This window comes from Leptopilina heterotoma, unplaced genomic scaffold, assembly GCF_015476425.1.
Source record: "Leptopilina heterotoma isolate Lh14 unplaced genomic scaffold, ASM1547642v1 Lhet_52, whole genome shotgun sequence".
NCBI classification, from domain to species: domain Eukaryota; kingdom Metazoa; phylum Arthropoda; class Insecta; order Hymenoptera; family Figitidae; genus Leptopilina; species Leptopilina heterotoma.
The window spans coordinates 909877-930754 of NW_025111114.1; the positions used below are offsets into that span (position 1 = coordinate 909877).

At 21.6% G+C, this 20878-nt stretch overlaps 1 protein-coding gene and 1 long non-coding RNA gene across 2 annotated transcripts in view; one reads left to right on the forward strand and one right to left on the reverse strand.

Moving 5' to 3' along the window:
• The window catches only part of LOC122507969, a 55271-nt gene extending 34763 nt beyond the window's left edge, over nt 1-20508 (reverse strand). The window contains exon 1 of the long non-coding RNA XR_006302182.1: nt 19492-20508. This is a non-coding gene — a long non-coding RNA (uncharacterized LOC122507969). The remainder of the gene's footprint in view (nt 1-19491) is intronic.
• Nucleotides 1132-19483, forward strand: LOC122507966 (cytochrome P450 4c3-like). The gene is made up of 8 exons (XM_043620992.1): nt 1132-1597; nt 6705-6902; nt 10380-10565; nt 14028-14097; nt 14237-14363; nt 14857-15093; nt 15537-15699; nt 18033-19483. Exons 1-8 carry the CDS (start codon nt 1405-1407, stop codon nt 18371-18373), a joined length of 1515 nt encoding a protein of 504 aa, XP_043476927.1. The 5' UTR covers nt 1132-1404; the 3' UTR covers nt 18374-19483.
• Nucleotides 20509-20878: the final 370 nt, after the last annotated feature.

Sequence of the window (20878 nt, forward strand, 5' to 3'; positions counted from 1 at the left end):
GAAAGCATCTACGCCTAAATTTTTTTTAATAATATGCTTCTTTCATTCTAATTGGGAAAAGTGCACGCGTAAAATATTTAAAACAAACTTTGTTTGTATGTTCTTTCAAAGTTCATTTCATATTATTAAAAATCAATTAAGTCAACAATAGTAGAACTGATTAAATTTGAATCATTATGACGTTTTAGTTTTAGAACAAAATGCTTTGAACTGAACAAACTGTGACGTCATAATGATTCAAATGCCCTTAAGGACAATTTTTTAAAATTTTAGTTTTAGGTTTCTTTATGTTTATCTACTAAGGAACCTAAAAGTTTTGCTATCTTCTATAAAAACATTTTACGTTACGACAACTTTATTAATTGTTTATTCTTCAATATTTGAATTCAATATTTTTCATTGTTTAATAATTGTTTTCTTTTAATAATTGTTTATCGTCTAAATTGATTAATTGTTTATTCTTCAATGTGTATTGTTTAAAAATTGTTTTCTTTAATAATTGTTTATCGCCTAAATTATATTTTTTTTCTAAATTTCATGTAATTATATCTTTATTAGAAATTTCTAAATTTAATAGTTTCAATAATTGATCTTAATTTTAACAAAAAAAAATTCTCCTTTTTCTTGCAATTGTGAATCGAAGAAAAAACCAAAAATCATTTTTCGAAATCAACGGAATTGTGACTGAAAACATTTTTATATAGGTATATTAATCTAAACTCCGATAAGGTTTTATTCAAGTAAATTTACGAAAATTTGCATAACAGCTTATTTGTATAGTCTGCTTAAATGAAACAGAAATTCTTGTCTATATGAAATGAACTATCGAGTACGTATAGTGTAAGAAAAAAAAATTGTACATCGTAAGAAAAAAGGAAAGAGAATAAAACCACGAAATTAAATTAAAAAAAAACAAAAACTAAAAGGGGGTTGAAATGGTTCTGATGAATTTTAGGATAGGGTCAATAGAGTGATTCTTCCTTTTTTTTCTTTCTTTTTTGTGGTTCTGTGTCACGTGGACTGGATTGTAGAAAATCTTAACCGATCGTGTGCGTTATCGGGGAGGTTGAAGCCGACCACGTGTTTCTTTATTGGCTGAGAGCTAGCCACTGGTCGTGTGGTATATATACACACCGTTCTTCTCAGATTCACGATATACAACTCTACCGTCTTCTCATCGCGACTCAAAAAATTAAATAATTATCATCTCCTTTCCATCCGCAATATTTTCGAAAAAAAAAAAAAATTCCAAACAAAAAAAACGATGGTTTCGTGAATTATTAAGTGTTTTTTTACCCTTTGAAAAAATTTTCTTTTTTCCCCATTTTTGTGATCGGATAAAATAGACGAATTTTTACGGGAAAAAAAGAACTTTTTGGTTTTTGTTTTTTTTCAAGTGAAAAAATGGCGGCAATTTTGGAAACAAGTTTTATAATAAATTCTTGGACTACTGTTCTTCTTTCGCTTTGTCTTTCATCAATTTTCTTGATGCTTTTGGCGAAAAGAGCGCATTTTTTGTATACATTGAGAAAAGTGCCTTCACCGTTTGCTGTGCCAATTATTGGAAACGCGCATCAACTTAATTGTGATTTGGAAGGTAGGATTTTAAAAATTTTTTCGCATTTATTGAAAGTGACATTTTTATTATAGTTATAGAGGGAGAAAAAAAAAATTTTTTTTATTCAAATAACCGATTAATTGTCTACTATTAAATAATATAATTTTCACGCGCGCTTTACTTGAATTAAATCAATTTTCTTTTTAATCTGATAAATTAAATTTGAATCAATAATTTTAGTATTTAAAGGAAATAAATTTTAACTGAACAAAGAATTTTAGTATTCGAAGCAAATAAATTTTATTTAAACGAATAATTTTAGTATTTGAAGCAAAGCAATTTTATTCGAACCAATAATTTTAGAGTTTGAATCAATTATTTTAGTTTTTTAACCAATAATTTCAGTATTTAACGAAAATAAATTTTATTTCAACCAAAAATTTCAGTATTTAACGAAAATAAATTTTACTTGAACCAATTATTTCAGAATTTGAATCAATTATTTTAGTATTTGAAGAAAATAAATTTTACTTGAACCAATAATTTCAGTATTTAACGAAAAGAAAATTTACTTGAACCAATTATTTTAGTATTTGAATCAAATTGTTTTTATTTGAACCAATTATTTCAGTATTTGAATCAAATAAATTTTATTCGAACCAAAAATTTGAGTATTTGACAAATTTTTAAAAAATTTTTATTGACAATAAAATGATTTGATACAAATAAAAATGGTTTGATACAAATAAAAATTATTTGATATAAATAAAAATTATTCGATTCAATTAAAAATTATTTGATTCAAATAAAAATTATATGATTAAAATAAAAATTATTTATGACAAATAAATATTTACTTCAAAATAGAAAAATAATCATTTACTTGAATCAAATAAATTTTTTCAGTACATACTATAAAGTTTTATAAAAATAAAAATTTAATTTTACTACCATGGGAGGGGAACAAAAATTTTTGCTGCCGAGTATATCAAGTAACAATTAATTCCTCATATTTGTTTAATTATACAAATAATAATAAATATCCCTATAATTAATGAATACTAATTTTATTAATTTATCAAAATGAAAAATCTTTATTCCGCAATATTTTAGATATATAAATTCTTATAGAGATACAATCAATAAAAAATTTTTAGATATCAGTGAAAACGATTGAAATATCACTGATAACATATTTCAAATTATTTGCAAATTTCATCTATAATTTCGAGAAAAATTTTTTGAATTTCAAAACATTTGAATTGTGCGCGCTCTTTCTGTACATTAAAAAATATACTTTATTCGTAAAAAAATTCAAAGATAAATTAATATTTCAGTTCTCTTTCTGAATGAGAAAATTTTCCTTTCTTTTGTTTCAAGAAAAAGAATTTAGAAAAAAGTATTGAGAAAAGTAAGAAAATAATTAATAATTAAGAAAATAATTAATAATTAAGAAAATTATTAAGAAAATTAAGAAAATTATTAAAAAGTAAGAAAATAATTGAAAATTAAGAAAATAATTAATAATTAAGAAAATAATTAATAATTAAGAAAATAATTAATAATTAAGAAAATTATTAAGAAAATTAAAAAAAAAATTGAAAAAAGTAAAGTTTGGTAAAAATTTTACTATAAAGTAAATTTATAATTAAAAAAAAGGGTTTTCTTCTCGAACCATCAGAACAAAGATATAACAAACTAGACATGGAAGACAAGCGTTCAGCAAATTCATTGAATACTCGCTCTATTAAGGTCGATCATTGCACTCTTGGCAAAATAACACATGTATCATTGTAACATTATAAAAATTTTAAATTGCGCGCATGATTCCGATTAAATAAAATTGCTCCCCGATTATTTATTCTCTACAACTCTTTATCATTTATAATAATATACCATCGATATATTAACAATTTTACCAAAAATCAAATTTTATTCACTTTAACTGAAAAAAAACTTAAATCAAAAAATTTGATCAAAAAAGAAAATTTTCTCTGAATTAAAAAAAAATTTCAAATTTTATATGTCGCAAGTTTTCTTTAAAGAAAAGAAAATGCAATTTTCAAGTCTAAGAGCGCGATTTTTTTTCCATTCAATCAACACTTAGAGTCATCAATTATTATTACTGATGGTTAATAATGTACATGAATGATTTGGAAGAAATAGGTCGAGGACGTGAAATGAATAAAAAGTTGTACATTGGGGTCGAAAAAAAAATGACTTACGATGTATCTATCCCCCTTTACTTCTCTTATCAAATAATGCACAGCACACACGTGTAAAATAAGAGCAACAGTGATGGCAAAATGATTTTTTATTGTCACAAGAAGAATAAGAATTATTAAAAAAAAAAAATTTTTTTTTTAAATCCGAAAATAAAAAAAGAAGAAAATATTTTACATAAAATTTCGTAATTTTCTTTTTAGGGACAAAAATATAAAGTAACTTTTACCATAACAGTACAGTAAATTTTACTTCAATTTTTCCCACTTATAGTAATAAAAAAAAAAATTTGTCAAAATTAAAAAAACCTTCGAAATTTACAGATTTTTAACCTATATTGAATTAAAATTTTCTTAACTCTCTAGGGAAATCTCTAAAAACCTCAAATAATAAGTTTTTACGCCGAGCGTCGACGCTAACTTCAGCAAAATAAATTATGTCCCGGAACGCTACAATTTTTATCACTCTTTTTAATTTAACAAAAAATAATAAAATAATAATAAATCTAACAAAAAATAATATTTTAATTAAATTAAAATTAAAAAGAAGAAAAGAATTAAAAATTTTGAATTTTCGATTTAATTTACATTCAGTTCCCGCTTTTAAGAAAAAAAAAAAATAGTTTATCCCATTTTTTGCAAAAAATATGAAGTAAAAATAAAATTACGTAATTTTCGTTTCATTTTTTTTTGAGGGGGGGAGGAGGAGGGTCAATACAATGAGAACGGCGATGAATGAAATTTTGTTTGACGTTTAAAAATCGAAAGTTCCCGTGAAAAAAAGCGGTCGTACACGTGCAGCCTTGGCAGCGCAATGACACGATGAGAATGACTTTGCTTGCGTGCATTATATAGTGATAGTTTTAAATACATTAATATACGTATGGTTGTATATATGTATATATATATAGTCTTCTAAACGAAGGACGCCATATACATAAGACATCTCCCTCGATGCATCTATGTAACTGGTTCCGCGAGAAAAATGCGTGCCATTTTTTCCGGTCAATGTCCGGTCAGCGGCACTATAAATGGCTGCACGTTGCACACTCATTGCTACTTTCTATGATCAAAGATCGGGACATCATAATCCTTTTATTGTAAATCGCTAAGGGCAATTCTACAATAAGGACAGTAGATTTTTTTCAAAGGGAAATTTTTTTCTTTTTTTTATGAATTTTTGTTTATTTTCTCGAATTTTGTTCTTTTATTTATTATTTTATTTCTAATTTAAATTTATATAGTTAATTAATTTAATTAGTTAATTATTATTAATAATTAACTATATATAAATTAAAATTAAAAATAAAATAATAAATAAAAAAACAAAATTAGAGAAAATAAACTAAAATTTTTAAGAAAAGGAAAAAAAATTTAACTATTAATTATTAATAGTTAATTATTAACTAATTGTTGAAAGTTAATTATTAATTAACAATTAATAGTTAATTATTAACTAATTATTGTGACGCGCTCCAGAGAAAGGTTCCTAAGAAGCAAATAAAATTGAGCTTATGTTAGTTATTTTTTTAATGAAAATACGTAAAGAAGATCAATTTTCAGTATAAACTACTGATGTTTAACTCTTCATTGCACCAAAAATAATTAATAAAAACTGATTTTAGCTTTAACAAAGGAAAATTTCTATACACTTTTAAAATTAAAAGAAAATAACAAACATCAATTTAAAATTAAGAAAACATAAAAAAAACATGAAAAATTAAATAAATTCAAAGACCACAAAATCAAAAACGATCAAAAAATCTATCTTTCATCGTAGTATCACCCATATATTGTACCTTCAATTCATCATTGCCTAATACCGAATTTATTTTCTCAGGAAGCTGCCAACATTTTTTTTTTCTGCCAAATCGGGTCATCGAACTCTCAATTAACTACTACATATCAAAATTAATCCATAATCTTTCATTTTATTATAGAAGTTTCAAAAAATTCTGAATTTTTCAAAAGAACAAAATATTTTTTCAATAATAATATACAAAAATATTTTCAAAAATTACTGTCTGTCTTAAAAAATAAAAAAAAAGTAAATTAAACATTTTGGAAATTTTTGAATTATTAAAAAATTAATGAATTTTGGAAATTATTTTTTTAATACAATAATACTAGAATAAAATTTAAAGTTTAAAAATAAATAAATTTTGTTCACTCAACAATTTTAACTTCGTTCATTTCGAAAACAATTCTATTTTTTTGCAACAAAATAATAATGAATATTTTATTTTTTATTTGTTTCTAATTACACGGGTCAAAAATGCTCATTCGAATTAATGAGGCTAAAGTTCGCAACGTTTTGAAAAAACCTTTTTTCACCAGTTAATTAATATTAAATATTTTAATTATCAATTAAAGAAATACGGATTCGTTTGCCAATTGAATAGTAATGATTTTATTAATTTTTTAGTAGAAAACTACTAAGTTTTTAGTAAAATATTAAAAGTTTATTACTGTAAAATTAATATTTTTTTTACTATTAAATTAGTAGTTTTTCTATTATTAAATTAGTAGTTTTTCTACTTTTAAATTAGTAGTTTATTTAAATCAGTTAAATGTTATTTAAATTTAAAATTTATTTAATTCAAATACTAAAATAATTGGTTCAAGTAAAATTTATTTTCATTAAATTCTGAAATAATTGGTTCAAATAAAATTTATTTTCGTTAAATACTAAAATTATTGGTTCAAATAAAATTTATTTGCTTCAAATAAAAATTATTTGATCCAAGTAAATATTTACTTGATTTAAATAAAAATTAACTGATCCAAGTAAATATTTATTTGATTTAAATAAAAATTAACCGATTCAAGAAAATATTTATTTAATAATAAACAATTAATCTGTTTTTTTTTCAATAAAATAATTTTTTTTTCAGAGAAATAATAAGAAATGCATATATTTTCAGAATTTTTCAAAAAATTGATAAAATGGAGCAAAGAATTTGGAGACATTTTTATAACTTGGGTTGGCATGAGGCCATTTTTGTGGATTTATCGAGTGGAACAAGTTCAACCATTGCTGAGCAGTAACATTCACATAGACAAAAGTCTAGAATACGAATTCCTAAGGCCCTGGATTGGTACAGGACTAATAACAAGTAACGGTAAGGATTTGTCATTATTTTTTTTTCTTTCATATCCTGTTAATCCTTCGCTCGAAATTAAAAACGTGAAATCGTGAATGAATCGAGAGAATAATTAAAGGATATAAAACCAGATTTTAGGTATCAAAGTCCTATTTCTAATGGTTGAGAAAAAAAAAATTCTATCGACGATCAAAAATTTAGAGACGGACAAAAATACTGATCAAATTTTCGAAAACTGAATTTATATTTTTTTGAAAAAATCTTTCGACTTCTTATTTATTATTAATTTATTATGAATTTATTTGGACCAAAAAATACACCCGATAGATTATTAATTTTTGTACCTAAATAAATAAATATTTTATTTCTCGAATTATTTAAATTAAAATTCTTTTTCTAAATTTTAATTCAAATAAATTAATAACAGTAAGTAAATAAATTATAAAAATTCCTAATTATTTCTAAAGAAATAATATTTCTAAAAAAAATAATTATTTATTGTTTCTACATAACAAAATAAAAAAAATCAAGTTTTTTCATTGACGCGTTTTCAGATTAGAAGAGAAAAAGATATAAATCAGAAATGAAATATAAAAGATCCTTTCGCGAGATAATAATTCCTCAGTAATCAGAAATTTATCAATGACGATGATTCTCGCTACTGTATCTAAATGTGTATTTGTATGTGAAAATAGATTTGCATTTCGCTTTAAATTATAACACCGGCAAAATCTATATAGTAACGTAAAATTGAACTTGAAATAAAGTGTGAATCACTCGCGAGAAAATATAAAAATACACAGAGAGAAATTTTGTAAAAAAAAAGAAGAAAAATTTTTATCCTTTTTTTAAATTTTGAATAAATGCAAATTTTTTTAATTTCACTATTTTTTATTTAAATTTTATTTATTTATTAATAATTAAAATTTTATCAAATTCTTAATCAATTTATTTGGTAATTTTTTTTTTACTTAGTTTGCAATAATATCAACTTTATTTAATTTTAATTTAATGCGGAAATAATTTTCAGAAATCTAGAAAAAAATATTTATTTTACAAAAATTGCAAGTTAGAGTTTAATAAATTTCCAAATTAATAATTCTTTTTAGAAAAGTTAACTAATTACACGAAAAAAAATTTTTTTTCCTGAAACAACTACAAATTATTATTAATAATACCTAATAATAATAATAATAATAATAAAGTACATGTTGTTTGCTTTTTTGTTTCTTAACTTTTTTATAATTTTTCTTTGCAAATATTTTCAATTTTAAAATTAATGTATTGAAAATCATCGAATTGTTGCAAAAAACTTTATCAAAATATTTGATAATAATAGAATTCCTTCAAAGAATTTTATTATTTAGAAAAATAACTGAATTCTCGCGAAAAATTTTATTAAAATTTTAAAAAATCCTAATTAAATTCTTTTGAAGAATTTCTTTGATTTTTTTTTAAACTAATGGAGATTCTATAATAATTTTAATTGAAAATTTTGAAAGCAATTAAATTTTCTGAAGAAGAATTTCATTAAAATTGTATTGAAAATAATTGAATTCTTGCGAAGAATTTTACTATTCATAAAAATAATTGAATTATTGCGAAGAAATTTACTATTTATAAAAATAATTGAAATGTTTCGAAGAATTTATTAAAATTTTAAGAAATAATTAAATTGTTATGAAGAATTTTATGGAAATATTTAAAAATAATGAAATTTTTTTGAGAAATTCAATTAAAGTTGTTTCGAAAATAATTAAATTTCTTTAAAGAATTTTATTAAAATTAAGTTTATTCAAAATAATTGAAATTCATCACAAAAATTTTATTATTTTTCGAAAATAATTGAATTCTTTCAATTTTTTTACGAATATATTTAAAAATTGCATTGAAAGTAATTTAATTTTTAAAAAGAATTTTTTAAAAATATTTTGAAAATAATTGAATTATTTTTAGAGAATTTTAAATTTTCGTTGAAATTGAATTTTATGGAAATTTTTGTAAATAATTAAATTCTTTCGTGTAATTTTATTTAAATTGTATTAAAAATTATTAAATTCCTGCAAAGAATTTTAGTATTTATAAAGATAGTTGAATTGTTTCGAAGAATTTATTAAATTTTAGAAAATAATTGAAAAATTTATAAAAATATTTTTAAATATTTGAATTCATCCGAGGAATTCAATTAAAATTGTTTTGAAAATAATTGAATTCCTGCAAAGAATTTTAGTATTTTATAAAATTAATTGAATTCTTGTGAAGAATTTTACTATTTATAAAAATAATTGAATTTTTTCGAAGGATTTATTGAAATTTTAGAAAAAATTGAATTTTTTCGAGGAATTCATTTAAAATTGTTTTGAAAATCATTGAATTTTTGTAAAGATTTTACTTAAAAGATTTTATTTAAAAAAATAATTTAATTGTTTGGAAGGATTTATTAAAATTTTAGAAAATAATTGAATTCTTTCGTGAAATTTTATTAAAATTTTTGAAAATATGAACAGCAATAATTAATTTTGTACTTAATAAGAGAATTTTTTAAATTTTAACTATGAAATTATTTTAAAAATGTATTATTTGAAAATAAAATCGCTATTCTAGAGAAATTTATCGCTGTTTCAGGTTAAATTTCTTTTCCTAATAATTAAAAAAACATTTAATCATTAATTAGTTAATAATTTACTAATAATTATAATTACTAATAATTAAATTAATAATTGCTTATAATTTTAATAATTTGCTATAATTAAATGAAATTACTAATTACTATATTATTATTAATTTAATTAATTTACCAGTTAGTAAATTAAAAGTATTTAATTATTAATGTATTAAATAATAATTAGTAATTAAAAAGTATGTGATTATTGATTAGTTAATTAATTAGTCTACATAAAATAAAAATAAATCTATATTATTTTCAGAAATCAAGTTCAGAAATAGTAAATAAATAATAGCTGCATAAGCAAAGCAAAAAGGAGTAAAAGTATTTTCTTTTTTTTTCTAAAAGGTTCCACGTGTGGATAAAATTATGATGAACATTGTTTTTACTTTTGATGAACGTTTTACGTAAATTTAGTTGCCCTATTGATTATTTATTGATTGTTGATTAGCCCGAGGCTAAATATCGCGTTTATGCATTCTTATCGTTTTATACAAGTTTCATGGATAAAGAAATGAACGCGCGTGCCAAGATGTTATTTTCCATCGAAAATCTTTGAGCAGACATACACAAGGTTGCTTTAAAAAGATAAACAATAAATAAACTAAAAATTTCTTTTTTTTACCAAAATAAGTAAAGAAAAAATGTCTAAATTTCCAAAAATCGTACTTTTTTTTAAATGAAAATTTTATTATTAAATATATGCACTGAGAAAAAAAATGTATTTTATCCGATTACTTGTCCATTATTAAATAAATTATTATAATATAATATTTACTTGAATCTAATTTTTATTTTTAAATAAAACACCTGATTTTCTGTTTTTTTAGGTTTAAAATGGCACTCTAGAAGAAAACTACTGTCGCCAACATTTCACTGTGAACTTTTGAGAGATTATCTCAAAATAACAATGAAGGAAGTTAATATTCTGATAGGTTGTTTGCAACAGGAAATTGGAAAAAATGCTTTCGATATTGTTCCCTATGCTAAACGAGCGGCTCTCGATGTTATTTGCAGTAAGTTGGATTTATTATTATTAATTAAATAATTACTGGAATAAAATGTAGAAAATATTTTTGAATTGATTCAAAATAGGAGAAAAAAATATCGCCATAAATATCCAACAATATTGCTTTAATTTTTCTCTGCAACATTGCAAAATTGATTAAATACTTTTATTATTATTAATTTTCATTTTTTATACTTTTAATTATTACTCCATTTTAATTATTATATAGCCTCGAACCCTACAGTAGTAGGGACAGTAAATAAACATTTTATTTTTTATTATTATTATTATTTCTATTATTATTTTTTTATTGTTTTAAATTTTTATTTCGTTGTTATTATTATATTTTTAAAATTATTTTCCAAAATATGAATAAAGAAATAAAATAAACTTTTAATTCGATTAAATATATAAATTGTTTGCTAAATTTAAAAGAAAAATGTTATTTATATATTTCTCGATATACAATGATTTAATCATAATAATCGTAATCGAAAGCATCTTTTTTTTTTTAAGATGTGACACAATGATTAAATATTATAATAATACTGTTACTTAATAAGTGCTCAACGGATAATTTTTGATAAATTTTCTCATCCATGTTAATTTTCTTTTCATTTTTCTCTTAAAACGATTTCTTCGAGAATTCACTTTTTCCAAAGATTCATCAAAATTTGAAATTAAAATCACCGATCTACTCGAATAATTTGAATGTAAATTATAATTCTCTTCACTATTTTGATATTCTCTCTGGAAATTTTCTTTAACACGCGACTTCTTATTTCTTTTTCTGTCAATTAAAAATTTTGGGAGGTAAATTAAATATTTTTTCCTATACAACAATATTTTATAGAATTTAAAATCGAGAAAAGAAAATTTACTCCAAAATTAAATCATTCATTATTATTAAAATTAAAATAAAATTCTAGAAGTTGGAAAATTTTGTAATTAGAAATACTGTCTATAAATAAATTTAATACACTTATTTATTTCAAGAATTTTGAAATTAATTTAAATATTAGTATTTCTAAAAATAGATTAATTTATATAATAAAAATGTTTAAAATATTTCTTAATAATATAAATATTTAATTATTTCTAATATTAATTTAAATATTTATAATAACTCAAATATTTATAACAATCATTGAAATATTTCTAATAAAAATAATTTAAATGTTTCTAATAATAATTTAAATACTCATATATAATTACTATTTCAATTTTTGAAATTCATTAATCAATCATTTAATGTTGAGAATTTTCTAAATTTAAATTCTAATTTTAAGAATAAAATGAATATATTTATAAATTAAAAAAAAAATGTCGTCAAGAATAAATTGAACAGTAACTTCTCTAGGTCATCAAAATCAATAATTAATTAATTAATTAATTAATCATTAACTACCGTACGATTATAATTTTAAATTAAACAAAAAAATATATTTATAATAATTAAAAAAATAAATAATTTTATAAACAAAAATAGAAAAATTATAAAAATAAAAGCCTACTTTGCTTTCTTTGACAATGTTTTTCGGTTCGGAAATTTTCTTTTCACTTTTTCATGATGATAATGGTGATAAAGTCTTGGCTTTGCGAGAAATTCGATTCGTGAATTACAAGTCGCATAGAAATTAAAATTCCTTTTACGTTGTAATTTTAATTTCTTTTTTATTCGAGGCTTTGAAAGTTCAAGAATTCTCGGAGTCGCTAACAAGAAAAAGAAAAAAATTTTTATATAATAATAATATTAATAATAATATTTAATGATAATAATATTAATAATATTTAATAATAGTAGTAATAATAATAAGTAATAAAATGATAAAATAATAATTCCTTTAATAAACTAATTTTTTTTAAATAATAAAAAAGGGACCTTTTTGGAAAATTCAAAAAATAATTGTTTTTATTTTTTCGTTTTGGGAAAACAAACCGATAGCTTTTAAGGCATTTGGAGAAACGCTGAATGATGGTTTTAAATTTTGTTTAAAAGGTACTCTTGGCTTAGCGAGTTCAATTAAACGATTTGATGCGACGAGAATTTGATTAATTTTATTAAAATCCGTTTCTTGGGGAGATTTATTTTCACGATTTATATGAATTCTTGGTTGTGCTAATTTATTAGTTCGTTCTGTTATTTTATATAACAATGCGGACGATTTGACCTAAATTTGAAAAATATGTTTTTATTGATATATTTTTCTAATTATAATTATAAAAAAGTTTTTTTTATTTTTCTAATTATAATTATGGAAAAAAGTTTTTTAATTTATTTTTCTAATTACAATTATAAAAAAAAAGTTTAAACATTTATTTTTCTATAATTATAATTATAAAAAAAAGTTTTTAAATTTATTTTCATAATTATAGAAAAAAAGGTTTTAAAATTTATTTCTCTAATTTTATAATTATAGAAAAAAAGTTTTTAAATTTATTTTTCTAATTATAATTATAAAAAAAAGTTTTTTAATTTATTTGCATATATATTTTTATTTGAAATAGTTAATAATTGAATTGAATTTATAAAAAAAAAAAAAAAAATTTCACTAAAATTATTTACGCACTCGAAATATATTATTGATAGGATTTTTATTAATTTCCTTTTTCGTTCTTTCTACTGCAGAAATTAAAGCCTTTGAAATGGTATTATTTAAATTTATTTTCCTTGGACGTTTTTCCTGAGAATTTAAATATTTTTGTCATTTATTTTACATGGCGGTTAATTTTTCTTTTATAAATTTTATAAATAAAAATTTTTCTTTCTTAATATTCAAAACAATTATTTACTGACATATTGTTTAACGCGATGATTCCAAAGAGGATTTTCTCTAAGTAGAATACTTCCTAAAGAATCTGTAGAATTCGATTGTGAGAGATTTATTTCAAAAGACATTTTTTTCTTTCTAAATTTATTAACTTAGTAATTAATGAATTAAAATTATATTCAATCAGTCACATTTTAGAAGAGTTACTATTTGATTTTTTTTTTTTTGGTAATTAATTTTATCTTTCAATCAATTTTTTCTTTTGACTTGTTCTTCATTTTTATTGTAGTTATATCAATTTTCTTAAAAAAAAGGTTAAAAAAATCTGCCAAAAAGAGAAAAATTATTTGCACTGTGTTCATTTGTCGATCTTCATATTTTATTCTTATAAATTTTTAATTTTCTACATTTTGTTTCAGAAATAAGAGAAATAAAATATAAATAAAAAAAAATTCAATTTTAGTAAAATCAAATTATAGAAAAATATAAATAAGAATAAATAATAAAAAATATTAGAAGATATTTTAATATTTATTATTTATTATTTATATTTTTCTATTATTTTATTTTACTAATTTTAATTCAATTTTTTTATTTCTTCAATAATTTTACTATTTTTTATTTATTTACTAAAATTGTTACTATTACGTCAGTATAATAAAACATTTTCGCTAAATTTAGTTTCTTTTTTAAAACAGACACTGCCATGGGCTATCCAATCAATGCTCAGACGAATCACAAAAACGAGTACGTCTTGGCTGTTGAAAGGTGAGTTGAAAATTGCAAGAAAAAAAAACTGATTGAAAAAATTTTAAAAATAAAAGAAACGAATTTATTAATAGAAAAATACAAAAAAAATACAAAAAAAGAAAAAAGGATTAAAAATAAAGAACTCCTTTTTTTCCAGATTATCGAAACTCATGCAGATGAGGTTCACGAACATTTGGATAAAATGGGATCCTATTTTTAACAGGACTTCTTGGGGAAAGGAACAGGCACGCTCGATCAACATAATTCACAGTTTTGTCGACAAGGTCAGTGCAAGAGTAAAAAAAAAAGAATCTATCATATTTAAGCGAAAAAAAAATCTTCAAGGTTTCATTAACTTTTTTCGAAAAAAAAAAATCTTTTCAAGTGACCAACTTTTGTGTCAATTTTTAAATTCAATTTTTAAATATATAGGAAACTATCTTCTATTTTTCATTTTTATTCAAGAAACTAAAAGTGTTAAATTTTAATAGTTCTGTATTTTCTTAATTTTTGGCATTTCAATTTTATTTGCAATTTTGTCAAACGAATTTTTACTTTTCTTAATTATATTTTTTTTAAATGTAATTTTTTTTTTTATAAATTAAATTTGTGAAGAAATTAATTCTCAATTTAGTGAATTAATTTCAATTATTATTCTCTTTTGTAAATTGTTTTACAATTTTTTAAAATATTGAAGCAAAGAAATAAATGTCTTTCATTTAAAAGAAAATTTCAGGGAATTGTCCAAACATTTCTATAAAATTTCAACTTCTGCAGGTGATTTTCGAAAGGAAACTAGAGTGGTCAATGAAATTCGATGGAAATTGCAATGAGACACCGAAAAAATTCCAAGCCTTGCTGGACTTGTTATTAGATGCGACACACAATGGGGAAACATTATCTGACGAAGATTTGCGAGATGAAGTGAATACTTTTATGTTCGCCGGACACGACACTATCGCTACGAGTGTATCCTGGTTTCTCTATGCATTAGGAAGACATCCCGAATATCAGGTAATTATACTAGAAAAAGTAAAATATAATAATTAAATATTCACGAAATGAATATTTTATAAGCATATTAAATATTTTCTGTAAGCAAAATAAATATTTTTTGTAAGCAAATTAAATATTTTATAAGCAAAACAAATACTCTATAAGCAAAATAAATATTTTACAAGCAAAGTAAATATTTTTTGTAAGCAAAATAAATATTTTACAAACGAAATAAATAGTTTGTAATCAAAAAAATAATTTTTTAGAATAATAAATATTTCACAAACAAAATCAATATTTTTTAAGCCAAATAGATATTTTTTAAGCAAAATAAATATTTTACAAACGAAATAAATATTTTATAAGCAAAAAAATATTCTTATATGCAAAATAAAAATTTTATTCTTTTAATTATATTTTCTAATTATCTCAATTAATTAATTGAATTTAATGATTGACAGAAATTAATCATCGACGAATATGAAAGTGTAATTGGTACGCAAGAACTCACATTGGACCTTCTTCAGAAATTAGTTTGGTTGGATGCTTGCTTAAAAGAAAGTTGGAGAATTTATCCAGTTACTCCAATAATTGCGAGACAAATCTACAGTCCTCTTAAATTATGTAAGTTTTAATTGAAAAATATTCTACTAATTGAAATAGTCTAACACTAAATTTAGCACAAAATTCACAATAAAATTACTAAACAATATTCTAAAATTTCGACTCACGGAATTTTAATTTTACTAAATAAATAATTCACCCCAAATCACATTTTTTTTATGAAAGAAATTTTATAAAATATTTTATTAAATAAAATTTTGTTCATGAAAAAAAATTGTTTTGTGATAAAAATTATTTTATCAGGGTTGCCACAAAAACTTAATTTTGTTTTTCCCTGATTTCCAGACTTTTTCCTGACTGATTTTGACTTTTTCCCTGACCCTAAAGAATATTCTGATTCACTCTAAAAATTGTTAGATACTCAAAAAAAGTTCTTTTCCATTTATTTACAAATTTCTTTAATTGTAAAATTCGTTATAAAAATTAAATTATTTTCATTAATGATAAAATTTTTCACAGGATTTCAATTATTTTTTATGCAATTTTAAATGAATTTATCGAAAAATGTAATTATTTTCAAAAAGTATCGGAAAATTTTTGCAAGAATTCAATTACTTTTCACAAATAATGAAATTCTTCGCTGAAATTCAAATATTTTCAAAATCTACTATGTTAATAAAATTTCTTAAAAGAATTCAATTATTTAAAAAAAATGTAATAAAGTTCGTTGTAAGAATTCAATTATTTTCATAATTAATCAAATCCTTCACAGGATTTCAATTATTTAACAAAAATGTAATAAAATTCGTTGCGAGAATTCAATTATTTTCATAAACAATAAAATTGTTAACATGATTTCAATTATTTTTAAAAAATGTAACAAAATTCGTTGTAAGAATTCAATTATTTTTATAAATACATATATAATAAAATTTTTCACAGGATTTCAATTATTTTTAATACAATGTTAAGTAAATTCTTCGAAAAATGTAATTATTTTAAAAATTATTCTTAAAATTCATCGAAAGAAAAATGGATTTGAAAATTCTCAAAGAACTTTTTCAAATACATTTGTAAACAATTCAATTTTACGAATTTTTAATTATTTCCAAATCCTTCAATTCAATTTTTAAAAAATAAAAACTTGAAATGATTTTTTAAAAAAATTTAATTAAACTTTTTCAAAAAAAAATAATTCCACAGAATTGTCAGTTAAAAGTATAAAAAATTTTAATTTTTAAAGATTTCAATTTGAAACCTTTTCAAAATTCAATTATTTCTAAAAATTCACGCTATATTTTAACTGAAATTCATTTTTAAATCAATTTTTATTAGAAAATTCTAAGATAATTCAATTATTTAAATACAAAAATAAATAATTTATTGAATAATTGAATGTTTCTTAAAATTAAATTCTCATAAAGAATTTTATCAAAAAATTTTTTAATAATTAAATTTTATTGACGAAATTTAATAAAATTTTTAATTACATTTTTCGAGGAATTCGATTAAAATTGTATTAAAAATAATTAAAATTTTGCAATGAGTTTTATTATTTATGAAAATAATTGAATCTATCTTTAAAAAATGTTTTTATTTACTAAAATAATGAAATTATTGCTAAAAAATTTATAAAGAATTGGTAAATGATTGAATTCCTGTGGAATTTTTTATTATTTATTAATATAATTAAATGTTTGCGAAAAATTTTATTAAATTATTATTTAAATAATTGAATATTCTTTCGAAAAATTTAATTTAAATAATAAATATTGAAATTTGAATAATTATAATTTTTCAAAAATCTAAGTTCTTTAACATTTCAAATTAAAACCTTTTGAAGTTGATATATTTATGAAAATTGTAAACGCAACTCTTTTAAAATTCAATTAATTTAGAAATATTTAAGTAAAATTATTGATTAAATAATTTGTAAGTCATAATTTTATGATAGTTCTTGAAAAATTAAGTTATTTCAAAAGAAATTATTTTTAAAAATAAAAAAAAATTGAAGGTTTTTTATTAGAATTCGTAGTAATTTCATAGTTTATGAGGCAAATAAAAAAGAAACCAAAATTCATAGTTTTCTTATGAATTTTATAAATTCAATTTTTTCCAGTTCTTTAACTAAAAATTCCTGACTTTTCCCTAATTTTCCTGACCAATTCTACTTTCTCTGACTTATCCCTGACTTTACAGACCTGTGGCAACCCTGTTTATTAAATAAAATTATTCATGAAAAAAATTGTTTTATGATAAAAATTATTTTACGGAAAAATAGTTTTATGATAAAAATTATTTTACGAAAAAATTGTTTTATGATAGAAATTATTTTACAAAAAAATTGTTTTTAAATAATAAATACCAAATTTTTGTTTAAATTCTCTCCTCAGCTGCACAAGAAATTCCAGCGGGTACGACAGTGTTGATAAATTCCTACATACTTCATCGTGATCCAAGATATTTTTCTCAGCCCGATATTTTTATGCCCGAACGTTTTCTGCCTGACAAACCAAAACCACCGCCATTCACCTACATTCCATTTAGTGCCGGTTCAAGAAACTGCATAGGTTGGAAATTCGCTCAAATGGAAGTTAAAGTCACAATTCTATCTATACTTCGAGCATTTGAAGTCTATTCCATTCAAAGTGAAGATCAACTCAAGTTTGTTGCAAATCTTGTGCTTGATAACGCTGGTGGAATTCCTATTCAAATCAAACCGAGACAACTGTAAAAAAAAATTATGATCTGCACAAATGACTGATAATTCATTTTTTTTATTCGATATTATCTACGATACTATAGAACAAATATATAAGTATTTTTTAAAGTATACAACAAAATGCGAGGAGGAGAAGAAAAAACTCTTTCACTGAGAAAGTAATGTATTATTTTTTAACACTCGATATATTATTATATTGAAAAAAGATAGAGGCAATGGCGGATGGTAAAAAATACCAAAAAAAATTTGTTTTTCAAGACAGTAAAAGATAATTATGAGAATAATACAGAGAGATCGAGAGAATCCAACGACAAATTTCACGAAGTTGAAGTCCACAACGTTTATCAACGAAAAAAATTTATTTAATGCATTCAAGTATTATTTTTAATTTAATTTTTAATTGTAAAATAATTATTATCAAAATATAAACACCAATTTTTTTTCTAAATATTTTTGTGTCAATATTTATGCGTCATTTTTAATTAATTTACTAAGTGAACAATTTTTTTTCGTTTATCAACGTTGTGGACTTCAACTTGGTCAAATTTCCCTAAAGTTTCCGCTAATTTGATTTTATTCTTTGAAAATAATTAATTTCCTGACTAAAATGTTTAATTATTTTTTCCATAATTTTTATGGTTAATTTATTTTTCTACCAGTGTGTAATATTTGAAAACATTGAAACAAAACATAAATTCTTCTATTTAAATCGGACGAACTTTGGGGAAATAATAGAAAATGTTTGTTTTAATTTTTTCCAAAAAGAAGACTGTTAAATAAAAATTACCATTTTAGAAAAAATTGTATATTACCTAGTCGATTATTTAGTTAATTAAATGTACGTGATATAGAAAACTTAACAATTATAAGCACGCGCATATTTTTTTTTTTTAATGTAAGTGATTATTTTCAACAAGTGAAAATAAAAACATTGTATATACAAAATGTATTATTGTTTAGAGTTTTGCCTTAATTTCAAGGCTGATTGTATAAATTATAAAAAAAAGCGTATAAATTGCATAGGAATAATAATGGCCCTGATAATATGCCTATGTAGAAATAATGGCTTGTTACTTACAAGTGATTTGTTGAAATAAATGTTGACTAAAAGATTTATAGACATTTCTCACCTCGATATCGTCGCTCTTCTTGTGTACTACAAATATTATGTAACAACGATCCACTACTTTGTTAATTAATTGAAATTGAATTGAATTTAATTATTTAATTGAAACTTAATTAATTTTAAGTATTTGAGTTATTTGAACATTAATAATTGATATTATTTTGGTTTTAACATTTGTAGGTTAGGAAATTCGACGACTTCTTTCACTGTTTAAATTTTCACTCACAAACGAAATGCAATAGTAATTCTATACTTCATTATGTAGACATAAACTCGTTAATGTTATTTTAAGTCACTGTATAGTATAAATTTGTACTAAAATACACTTTTTCAATAAAATAAAACATGAAGAAATATTGAGAACTGTATAAATTTGTTTACTTATGACGTTTAATGGCTACTGATGGCTACTCAGCGCGCCAAAAAGCCAAAACGGAAAATAGCAGAGCTGCCTAGCGGAAGAGAGCGTTACTAAATTGGCGCGAAAATTCAAAACTTGTTACAATAATCTAATTTCGCAATTTAGTTTATTACAAAAATTATTAACCGAATCAACAGTGTTCTCTATGTATTCTTATTCGGCAACTTTTTTCTTTATTTTAAGGCATAATTAATTTTATAAATTGTAAATCTAATCAGGACTAAAAGTTTTTGTTTTGACTCACGAGAAATGATGGCACACTTGTCATTTTCAAATTCTTCATCTCAAGGCACTTTTTATTTACACGTAGACGAACATCAGTTCATTTCACTTTTTAAAACACTTGCACAATTAAAAATTACACTTTAACTATAATATTATTAAAATTGCTGCACGTTAAATTTTTTAGGTTAGAAAGTATGCAATCTTTCGCTCTTTGAGTTTTGACCGTTTTCACTATCAAAATAGTAAACCAAAACTAATTTCACATATCAATAAGTAAAAATAAACTTTTTAAAGTAAATTTAAGTTACCGTACACTATTTTAATGGTTAATATATACTTTTTTAATTAACAAAACAACGAAACGATTGACACATTTGCGACAATTTCAATAAATACTAACCGCCAAAATGTGCCACCTGGCGGAATAGAGAGTTACTAAATGGCGCGAAAATTTTAAATTCTATAACATTACTTTTACTAAAATTAATATAAATATTATTAAAAGATTATTATGATAATAAAATAAATTAATTAACAACTTATAAGTTGTATTTCAAATTAGATTACAAAATTTTTTTATATTTACCATGAAATGCTTGAAGTGCATGAAATGAAATGAATGAAATTACACAATGAAAATTCTGAATAAAACATCTTTGAAAATTTATTACTGATGGAAAGAAGAAATTATTTCAAAAAAATGTTTACGTATAATTTTTGTTTAAACAAAAAAAAATAGTAACAG